Source organism: Mytilus galloprovincialis, chromosome 1, assembly GCF_965363235.1.
Source record: "Mytilus galloprovincialis chromosome 1, xbMytGall1.hap1.1, whole genome shotgun sequence".
NCBI lineage: Eukaryota > Metazoa > Mollusca > Bivalvia > Mytilida > Mytilidae > Mytilus > Mytilus galloprovincialis.
The window spans coordinates 69,479,980-69,492,526 of NC_134838.1; the positions used below are offsets into that span (position 1 = coordinate 69,479,980).

General features: G+C 31.6%; 1 protein-coding gene across 1 annotated transcript; it reads left to right on the top strand.

The window, feature by feature from the left end:
* Positions 1 to 2,491: 2,491 nt before the first annotated feature.
* Positions 2,492 to 8,096, top strand: LOC143042847 (uncharacterized). The gene is made up of 3 exons (XM_076215362.1): positions 2,492 to 2,819; positions 5,792 to 6,022; positions 7,508 to 8,096. Exons 1-3 carry the CDS (start codon positions 2,559 to 2,561, stop codon positions 8,084 to 8,086), a joined length of 1,071 nt encoding a protein of 356 aa, XP_076071477.1. The 5' UTR covers positions 2,492 to 2,558; the 3' UTR covers positions 8,087 to 8,096.
* The last annotated feature ends 4,451 nt before the right edge of the window (positions 8,097 to 12,547 follow it).

Consider the following 12,547-nt stretch of genomic DNA (forward strand, 5'->3'; position numbering starts at 1 on the left):
AAATTGTTATTTGGATGGAGAGTTGTCTCATTGGCACTCACACAGCATCTTTCTATATCTATTAAAGAAGAAATTGGATACGGATGCAAAAAATCCGTATGTCGTGGTTTAAAGCTGAAAGAAACTATGAAATCAAACCATAAACATTGAAATCACTTTTGAATAGATTATTTAATTTTACAAATATCATATGAAATAATTTTTAATCATCTCCATTGCACTTCATGTTAATCTATTGACGATCAAGGATTTGAATTTTAATCCTTATGCCTCTGGCAGTACATGTTAATATGAAGATAAAGGAATATAAGGAATTTTGATATTCCAGTTACCAATAATAGCGTCAAATCAGCAATAGCCTAGCATATCTATGTTCTTTGTGAATAAAAGATTATGTAATGTTTTCTTAACAATTTTAGAAAATTGACAATTAAGTAAACATTATATAGTGTTGTTGTTAATTATAGCAGGTAATTATTTTTAGAATTGTAGGAAATATATGGAATTAAGATATAATAACATAAAATATTTCCCTGACTGCTTCAGACTGATTTCTTTATTGTAAAGGTATGCAATTATCTACTGATAAGTCACGATTTATTCATGTGAAAAATAACGTGAAGAATTTTAAAAGATTAACAGCGGTTTTGACAATCACGTTTGCACGTTTAAACAAGTTTCGATCGTTTGTATTAATAATTAAGTTAGGTAAAAAGTTTTTACTGTTCATTCTCAAATTATTGCGAAATTTTTCATTAATATGAATAATACGACTGTGTGAGTATCGTAAAAATGAGAACTCCCATTCTGGAATCTGATGCATATATACTTCTTTATTTAGTTTTTCCTAAGGTCACAATAACTAATATCGCATTTCTATTCATTGTTAAAAAAAATGCAACGAGAAATGCACGCAATAACTTCTGAATTTACAATATTTGAAAATATTTTAAATTCAAATTAAAACAAATTTTAATGAAATTAGTGGATTTTTACACATTTTATGAAATTTTTTAAATATATGTTTCTACATATTGTTGGTACTTGAGTGTGATTCCCTAGGTACCCGACCACATCAACAGACACATATACATCCGAAACCGGAAGAAAAAGTGTCGATTTTTAACCAATTTTATTTTTGTTATGTTTACAACACAGCTACAGTTATGCTTTTTTAAAACACTTTAATCTTTGTAACACTTTGTTTAATTGTTTAGTTTATGTTTTTCAATAACAATTATTACACACATTAACATGACTATTAGTATCTGTAGTTAAGACAAGCAATGTATATTAGAGGGCTTTGAGTACCTAGGCCTACTTTTACGAAGCTGTCTCAGGACTAACACATGTCTTAGGATGGTCTTACGACATAACTTAAGTCTAAGTGGGTTTCACAAAGTGTTTCTAAATTATGACATCTCTTAAAGTTGGTCATAAATATAGGACTACACGAGAGGTGTCTTATGGTGGTCTTAAGATAGTCATAAGTTTATTCATATAAATTACAATAATTTTTTAGATAAATTTTGCAAATTATCTCGTTATTCTCTAATTATCTTTTCTCCGTTACCTGCTTATAACTAGATCTTAATAGGTTAACAGATTAGGATTTGTCAACAATAAAAATTCGATGTAATGATATCAAGAATGCATGATTTTGTCCTTTAACTTTATCACTACCGATACAGGGGAAATAGTAAATTGAATTCAACTAACTTGAACCAATAAATTTCTTCATTTTATTCTTTTTTCTCGCAATTTCGTATTTAAAGTTTTATTTGTACATTAAATTAGTATTTATCGATATTCTTTATATGAATTACATTTATTTTTTTTTTAAATCAGTTTTTAAAATTAACCAATACGTTTAATAATTTACGGTAAAGAAGTGTACTACATGAAGTTTTCCGTAAATCAATCTTAATATTTGAAAATGTAAAGAACTTGCGACAAGTTTAGGATATCTTTGCTAAGATCATCATGAGACAGTTCAAGTCGAGGTCGGAGATATTTCCTACGATAGTCATAAGTTGATTGTCCCTACATGTATGTTCTCTTAAGGCAGCAATACCATAAAAACGAGTATCACACAGCACACAATATATTATATTTGCATGCAACCATATATCAATGTCATATTTGTTATGTGCCTCTACCGTCTTAACAACCTATATAAAATGGAGAGGTGGGAGAGGAACAGAAGATCATATAATGCAAAAAAATAAGTAGACCACTTCTGGCTCATTATCGAAGATTTAAAAAAAAAAAACAACCCAGGTCATTCAAATATTGTTTGTAAGTAAAAAAAAGTGATAAAACTCAATTAAACTATTTTAACATATTTTGTTGGAATAATGAAAACGGGAAAAAGTTTGTTTAGAATGTGTATAATTCATTTTAATTTGAAATTCTCATTGCGTTATCATTGTACTCATGTTATTATTGTTGAACCGTTGTTTATGATTTTATATTACATTACAGGGTGGCAAGTTACCAGCTGCATTTCGTATCATAATAAACGACCCTTAACCTGAGATAACTACCTACGAATTATAATGTTCACACCTCAGTATTTGAAATCAAGATTGGTTCCTTATATAGTCAACAAATGCTGCATTGCAAGACGATATAACATTCTCACAAATAATGCCACAATCAAAGTTCGAAGAGCTACCTTAGATGATTATGACGACGTTATTGAAATAAGAGACCCGAAAGAACTTCATGGAGGTTATGACCCATTACCAGATACCTACAAAATGCTTGTAGAAAGTCCAAAGACCAAAGCATACGTTGCAACTGTAAATGAAAAACCGGTAGGTTTATTAATCATAGTTTTTTGTGTGAACCAATCAATCTGGGGAAATAAATATTGTACGATACATGGACGTAGATTGTTTTTCAGTTATTGGTTAATACAATCTGTTCCTTAATAAAAATAATTGGTGACATAGTAGAATATCAAAATACAAAATCTTAGATAAATTCAAATGTAAATAAAAATTTGATTGCTGGAGTATTTTAATAGTTATCAAAAGTACCAGGATTATAACGTAGTACGCCAGACGCGCGTTTCGTCTACATAAGACTCATCAGTGACGCTCAAATCGAAATATTGATAAAGCCAAACATGTACAAAGTTGAAGAGCATTGAGGATCCAAAATTCCAAAAAGTTGTGCCAAATACAGCTAAGGTAATCTATGCCTGGAAAAGAAAATCCTTAGTTTTTCGAAAAATTCAAAGTTTTGTAAACAGGAAATTTATAAAAATGACCACATTATTGATATTCATGTCAAACACTTATTAAAGAAAATACCAAATCATTAGAAAACATATTGCAGAAAGTAGACTCAACTAGAGCTATTCCTCAGTTTAAAAAAACATTGCCTTAATGCAAGGTTTAAACCAGATGAAACGCGCGTCTGGCACAAATATAAAATTGCAATCCTGGTATCTATGATGAGTGTATATGTTACACTTCAAAACATAGATGCACTAAAATTTGAAAACTTACAAGACAAACAAATGCCAGGGGCTCATGACTTTGGATAGGCGCTAAAATGCGACAGGGTTAAACATGTTTTGTGAGATCTCATCCATCTTTTATACATCTAGCTAATGTAGAATGAAGAAACACACATCAATACGCAGTTAAACTCAGTTCCGAGTCCGAGTCCGATATCAGAAAAGGTAACAAAAGAAACTAAGAAAAATGACAATGATACATAAATTTACAAAGGACTACCAGCAGTTACTGACATGTCAGCTCCAGAACTCAATTTGTACAGCGGTTTAGTACTGTTACCTTTCAAGCACAATCACTCCCGTTAAGGGATTAGTATTATACCATCATAAAATATACCAGAAGACCATAACCCGAATCATGCCAACAACTGGTTTTAGAATAAATGTTTTTATTTCCGATGCAAAGAATCTATGAGTGAATCAATATAAATACCAAAATATGCCATCCTTGATGACATGAAAACAGTATCGTAACAATATCCCTACTGAATAAATTGAGGTGAATGCCGACTCGACATTTTTGAGGTTTGAATATGAACATAAAAGATTGGGTGTGAAATACCTGAATGTATAAGATATCTGCATATTGTTTTATATTAACGAATGATGTCCTTGTACCGATGATAACATTTAATAAATGTTTTGACTAGTTTGTGATATCGAAAACACTGGTTTAATAATATACATACATATACATTATGATGTTAAATCCTTACTGTTCTTCTGCCTGTTGATACAAGTCGGTTTTGACTGTCCGTTACGTTAAACCACTTAATCCATGGGATGTTTTAGTTGATTTTAGTCTCTGATGTTTGACTTTTTATTGTCAATTTTATTTGGCTGGTAAGTAGCTTTTGGTAACTTCGAGTACTCTCAAATCGTACTGTAGTTTGACATTTTGATAAAATTTGTGATGCATTTTTGTCTTTCAATGTTTACCCATTTTTTGTTATAAATAACTCTCGTCTCATTATTTTCAATGTATTATACCACCTTTTATAGGTTTAAAGTGTGATGACAAATTTTCAATTCTTTCCTCGCACTTTAGCCCAACAAATTTATTTATTTTTAAATATTTCCGTACCCAATGTACAACAGAAATATTATCTTTACCTGTGTACGTTATTTTATTACACGCCATTTAGTCAAAGTTTATTCGTTCAGTGTATGTTTGCATGCTTTTATTTATATGTCTTTAGATTCCGTTAAGCTATGTCAATTGATATTTTATAGTGAGTCTTTCTATGTCGTGATGTTCTAATGCACGAACCTATTTTTCAGTGGTTGTCGTTTGTTGATGTGGTTCATTCGTGTTTTTCGTTTCTTTATATAGATAAGTCCGTTGGTTTCCCTGTTTAAATGGTTTTACACTCGTCGTTTTTGGAACCCTTTATAGCTTGCTGTTCGGTGTGTAAAGTAAAATCACAATAATACTGAACTCCGAGGAAAATCAAAACCGAAAGTTCGTAATCAAATGGCAAAATCAGAAGCTTAATCACATCAAACGAATAGACAACTGTTATGTTCCTGATTTGGTACAGACATTTTTTTGGTGAAGAAAATGGTGGATGTAGATGTGGTTTAACAGCTAGCTAAACCTCTAACATCTATAACAGTCACAGAAAATTCCATTATATTTACAACGATGTGTGAAAAAAGCATACAGCCAACAACATCTTCCTATATCTATATTATAGGAAAAATTGTCAAAAATAGGGTTACAGCAGTCAACATTGTATTGTTATGTTAATCACTTTAAAAACAAACAAATATGTAAGCAAACAGTTACCACGGCACAATAACACAATGATGGGATGTATAAGTACAGATCCACGTCATATGTAACAAAAAATCACAAAAAGGCATATAGACAAAGCCTATTAGGAAAAATGAAATACAAGAATACAAAAATTATCATACCAAAAACAGACTAAACAGTAAAAGTAATATGCATAAAGACAAACTAAAGAATACTATAACACGCTATTAAGACTATAAACAACGTCAGTGCCCAATGCTACCTCATACAGGCCGTATTTAGCCGTAACACAAAGAGTTGTCCCATCGGCAATAATACCTCATCCGCTTATATCTAATTTAAGTGATTACAGTAGTAACTACTTAGACCACTCGGCCACCGAGGCCCCTATTATGGATTGATGATTTTGATGAATATTTCGATTGTACCTTTCCTTTCAGTAACACCCTTTTTGATAGAGTGTAAGAATCATTACAAAAAAATAAGTTATTTTTTTCTTACAGGTGGCATTGCACTTTGCATCGTTGATTGATGACGAAGAAACTATTGGACTGTTCGGAGTAAGAGTTTCAGCAAAATATCATGATTATTGTCTAACCCCAAAAATGTTTGATCACCATAGAACTGTCAATTATGAAACTGCAATGCAATTCGTTGCTTGCATAGATGGGACATCCAGTCAGAAGTTTTCTAGTGGATTTTTTCTCAAAAGTGCTGACAAAATTATGTCAAAGGTTAGTGTACTTTCATGTCTCTCTTGCACGTTTGACCTTTCTTAAATATTTTTTTCACGGTAATGTAATTGTGCTTTCTTATACATTTGGCGTCGATGATATTGTAACTGCCATTATTGTTGTGATGTCTTCCGTGATGTCATCACTATGACGAGGATATAGAAGTTTGTATGGGTTTAATAATTATTTATTTCATGTACTGCTGAGTGCAACTTTAAATATAAGCATACAGCTAAACACTAAATTGACAATTGGGATATAATCTTTATTATAAAAGATACCAAAGAGACAGTCAAACTCATAAATCTAAAACAACTGACAACGCCATGGCTAAAAAGACAAACAAACAAAAGCACACACGACACAACATAGAAAACTAAAGAATAAACAACACGAACCCCACCAAAAAACTAGGGGTGATACTGTTGGGTCAGTTAAAACAAACTATAAATAATGAAGAGACTGTTACATGTTTTAACCTTGTAACAAGCTGGATGTCATAACTTAATTCTTACGTTGATGTTGTCCGAAGAATTCCGAAAATTTACATACGACCAATACTTTCCTGTGTCCCATTGAATGAATGCATTCTATAACTTTATCAATGTTATATTGTTTTTAAGTCTTCCAATATTGACTTTATCGTTTCTAACATTGATTTTTTTTCATGAATTAAAATATTTCAAAATTTATCGAAACACATTGGTCGATGACACTGCTGGTGGACGTTTCGTCCCCGAAGGTATCATCAGCCCAGTAGTCAGCACTTCGGTGTTGATATGAATATTAATGATACGGTAATTTTTATAAATTTCCTGTTACAAAACTTTGAATTTTCGAAAAACTAAGGATTTTCTTATCCCAGGAATAGATTACCTTAGCCGTATTTGGCACAACTTTTTGGAATTTTGGGTCCTCAATGCTCTTCAACTTTGTCCTTGTTTGGCTTTAAAACTATTTTGATCTGAGCGTCAATGATGAGTCTTATATAGATGAAACACACGTCTGGCGTATTGAATTATAACCCTGGTATCTTTGATTACTATATGGGGTGCCATATATGGTGAAGAATCGGCTTACCATCTTAGATCATCAATTACTAGTAGCTTCGTTTGTATTGCTGAGTTTTTGTATTTCTATGTAAGGTTTTGTACGACTGTTGTTTATCTTTTATGTGTTTGACAGATATTGGTTGGTTATAGTGGTTTCATTTTCTCTTATACTTATGGAATTCGATTGCCCTTCTGTATCTTTTGCCGTTTTTTTTTTCAGTCTAAAAATACGATCGTGTTCTTGAGCACATCTCTGTATTTGCCTATCTAGACCATGTGTCGTAAAACTCTTTACTGTACACTTTTTGTAATTATAAACGATAACATAAGGTCAGTTTGTTGTAAATATGAATAAAAAAGAATAAAATATTTTTCCCTATTATGTTGAGTATTATGAAAAGTACTAACGTATACATGTACTTATTCTTTTCAGAAAATGGTCCAATACTTTACAAGCAGAAAAAAGATTGCAAACAAATTAATTCTCAACGAAAATTATCCAGCTTCAGCGCAGGTTATTACCATTAACCATCTTAAAGAGTTATTTTCTTCGCATATACTATGCAAGTATCTTTTTCCAGAAGGCCGATTGTTGAAATATTGGATGGCTTACCGAATACTTCCTTCAAATATCCCTTTAATTATGAATAAAAGGACAACGACTGTTGCCTCGTGTTTGCATCAACCCAACAACGCATTGATAACCATTGGAACATATGCTTATACTTTCAACGGATTGTTCTACCACCTTGATGTTTATGGAAATACTGACGCAAATTTTAAAGAACATCTTTATCTCCATCTAAAAGAAATTATATGTCTTGCAGCAGATAACATTTGCTTGGAAATAGTACTACCAGACGAAACACCAAACAAAATAATTGACGAAGCGTTTCTGCAGTTTGGATTTGAAAGAAACAACAACAGTAACCATTTTAAAGTGGATGCATGGGAGAGAAGCACCAAACCACTTTTTGAGTCTGAGAACAAAAAAATAGCACAAAACTTTTAACTTGTTTAAACTTTCTTTTAATAAACATTCATTAAAATTAAGATATTAAGGCATTATATCGGGTTGATGAATATGTTTTTCTGGTATTCGTTTAGACGATAGATTACACAAATTAAAACAACCCATTACAAATTTCATGCGTCCGAAACACTTTTCTAGATTTCAAGTCATTGTGAACGATCAAAGTCGAGTATTTGAAAGCCGAGAATGTATAAGAATGGAAACCCTTGAAGAGCTGTATAACGACAAAGGATAACGAAATTAGCTAAATCAATCTTAGATCAACTTTACCTGGGGGAGTCAAAATATTAGTTTCTTAGAGTTGTAAAATTGATCGACGGAAATTGTTGGAGGTTATTATAAATTATGCCAGTCCTGATAAATGGAACAAACTAAATAATTTGCTCTTCGAAGTTAAAAGACGCAGATACATAAAAGATATGAGACGACTGGATGCAAAGCAATACTAAATAAATGCTCAGTAAGAATTCAAACGAATTAAAATAAAACATTTAATTTTAGCAAATTATTACAATTTCATAAGAAAAAACAATAATAGACATTAAAGTTAATTCAATCAATGTTCAGCACCATTCATCAACAACACTTTGATCGCACGTCTATATCTAGCGGGTAACGATAAATCTGACATCTACACCATTGTGAATTAATCCGAATCCAAATTATCGGTTATAAAGTTTGTTGCTCCAACGTCCTTTAATCAGTCAATTATATTGTAAATTCGTATATCCACAGTAACATCAGCAAGGAACAGACGCTGAAAAATAAAACTTCCACAGAAAATGAGACTGAAACTACTGATTATAAATATTGGGTGGGATAAATAATGGGAGGGTTAGTTTTCGGCTATCGACGGCAGAATGAAAAACTTAAAATTCTTTAAATCACAAGTATATAATAAAATTAACGGGACCAATTTTCTTGCACCAGATGCGCATTTCGACAATACATGTCTCTTCAGTGATGCTCGTGGCCAAAATATTTGAAATCCAAAGCTTATATAAAAGATGAAGAGCTATAATCCAAAAGGTCCAAAAAGTATAGCCAAATCCATGAAAGGAATCAGAGCTTTGCATGAGGGAGATACATTCCTTCATTTATAATAATTTCTATCATTTTGAAACAGCAAATTTTAATAACAAAAAATCCGTATTTTCATGCCAGTACCGAAGTACTGTCTACTGGGCTGGTGATACCCTCGGGGACTAATACCCCATAATTTAAAGGCTACTACAATCGTCAACATCTCTAATAAATTTATATGCAAGTTTTGATCTAAAATAAACTCCGGAAATGAAGAGTGAAAGTATCATCCGTCCATCCATCCGCCTAATCCTGTCAAACATGCATCAACAGAAAACAATTGATCAGGGTTTGAGAATTCATCAGATAAAATCATAGAAATCCCATTATAACTAAGCAAAAATTCCTGCCACCCGAATAAGTCATGTTTAAAATCAGTTGGAATTACTATTTTCCCATTATCGGGAAAGTCTCTTAACAAATTTAACAGCTTTGACACAAAAATTCGGCCATGCAGAACGTACACATTGAGAATAGTTTTCGGCTATCGACGGCAGAATGAAAAACTTAAAATTCTTTAAATCACAAGTATATAAAGGAACCAATCAAAATGCATTGTTATGTTATAAAATTCATAACAAGTTGTATCATTAGCTGTATGTAAAGAACCGAAATAATTCAAACAGTATAAAGTCTATTTCTTTTATCTCCAGTCGCCAATTATACAATGTATATTTTTAATTAATTAAAAATAGCATTAGGAAAATGATTAAATGATATTATGCACTTTAAATGTTATAATTTAAAACTATATGAAATTTGCAATAGGATTAACTTGAAAAACTTCACTTCAATAAAAAAAAGTGCGAACTAGATCACAAGTAAAACAGAGCAAACACACACTCTATAAGTTGACCATGTTTAAAAACATGGTGCGTTCGACGCGCTTTTCTGATCTTGCCTTCATTATGAACGTTTAAACCTAAACATTTGATATTAAGGGTTTTAAACATACGTAGACAGTTAGGATGTATTTGACCAAAAGCTTTCTGTAAAAGATTTCCAAATTATTCCAATGAAAACCGGATATGAGGGAGTTGAAAACTGAACTTAGAGTCTGAATTTCTATATTGTATTAATCAACGGGGAATTTTAGAAATGTTGCTCGTATATAGATTTGCCTATTCTGTGTATGTCTCTTTGGGTCATTTTTAATCAAGAATTCCAAGCGCTTTCGACTTATCAAGTTTATAAATGTTATTCGGTTGTTTAATTTCTCATAAAAAGTTTCAAAATCCAAGTCTAGAACATATGAATAAATATTTAAGTTTATCACGACATTTTCATTTCTCGAACGTCGGTTAAATATAATGATTTAGCAGAACACTGGGCCGATTTCATGTGATCCAAAAGGAAAAGCAGATTCAGGTCCGCTTGTAATACTAGAAGTACCAATTCGCTAATACTTCTCATACAATGATCTTACAATCAAGGCAAATATTAATGTTACTGACTCAATCAACGTTATTTTTATGTTCTTTTAAATACATTATTCAGTATCATTAAGTATTTTATGGTGCCGATCTGTGGTGTTGCCACTAACTTTCAGATCGAATGGAAACCGGTGCCGAAATTGACTGAAAAAATATTCCCGTATATTTTTGAATGCATATTGTAATGAAATATTTAAATATCTAGGTAAAAAGAAATTCCGGTCACTATCAACTTTGAATAGTAAGAATGAATTAAGGTAGCTAAATTTCATTTACATATCAAAAATACTGAATATCTGCAAGTACCGTTAGAATTAGGTACATAGTTAGATTTAATTTGGACTTTAGTAATTTAAACTGTTACAGTGAAGAAATTAATCGACAGTGATTTAGGGGTGGGTAATCCAATCGGAATGCCAATAAAATAAACTATTATATAAGAAAAATCGGTTTACTGACGTTTAAAAATTCGTGCAATACATCCAAATAGTTCATTTTTCCTCAAGCTATTGATAAAGCGTTGTTACCTTTAAGTTTTTATAACTATAACAAGTGTGGACACAGATGAGTGTGGATAGTACAGGCGCAGATCCAATGCATTTGAATGATGACATGTAATTGGAACCCCCCCCCCCTTTTAGAATGGCTGGATCCGCCCCTAATAGTATGTTTGGATGTTTGACAGTGTCTTATGACAAAAGGAGTTCTATGTTTTTCCTATATGGTGTTATTAACTTTGTTGCACGATGAAAACCAATCTGAGCATTAGGAGTGTTATTTATTAAAAAAAAATTATGTTCAAGTCATGTAGGAGACAGTAATTACATTAGTTACCAAATTATTATGATATAATATGTTCTACATCTTTGATTTTGGATACATTTTGTAGCTAGGAGAGCAACATATAATAGCTAGGTTCTTTTTTCACGTGTTTTTTTCTAAATGGGACATGATATCTAGTTTTGAGAACATGCTATAAGGAGCCTGTAATTCAGTGGTTGTCGTTTGTTTATGTGTTACATATTAGTTTTTTGTTTATTTTTTTGACAAAAAATAAAGCCATTAGTTTTCTCGCTTGAATTATTTTACATTGTAATTTCGGGGCCTTTTATAGCTGATTATGAGGTATTGACTTTGCTGGTTTATCCCCATACAGTGACATGTAGTTGTTAATTTCTGTGTCGATTTGGTCTCTTGTGGAGAATTGTCTCATTGGCAATCATACCACCTCTTTTTTATATGTATTTGCTTACTACTGGTATGGTTCTATTTATATTACTTTGTGGTGGATTGTCGGTATCATTAGTTAAAGTTTTTTTTAAAATGTTCATATGTTCCTCAGATTAGAATACATTTATTGGTTTTTAGTAATGACAATGCCTGACATGATGCTTGGGGATAGATGAGCTAGGAAGTAAACTTCTTTGCTGATTTATATCAATTCTTTGATTATATTTCCTCCAAAGCTGGTCGAAGTAAAGAAAATTTTGACTAATATGAAAATGATTTCATCAAAAGAACTTTTGTGAGCATGCTTCAAAGACTCATAACTGCTCCAAAAGTAATCTGATAGAATTTCACACATGTCAAGCCAATATTATCAATATCTACTTAATTAGTCTTAATATGTCTAAATATCTAAAAAGTCATAGTATTCAAAAGGTAATGCAAAGTTATTCCTTTTCATTTTTTGTTTGTTATATGGATACAAATATAAGTGATACATGTACATTTTACCAATACAATATTTGTTGTGGTATGAAAGTGTAGTAATTATCATTTACTGTAACAATGTTAATTCACACAAATTAAGAAATAAACAAAAGAATGGACCAGATGCGCCACAGCGTGCAGTTTTATACGACTGCAGAGGTCGAACCCTGAACTGTTGGGGCTAGTATGGACACAACATTCAAGCTGGAAA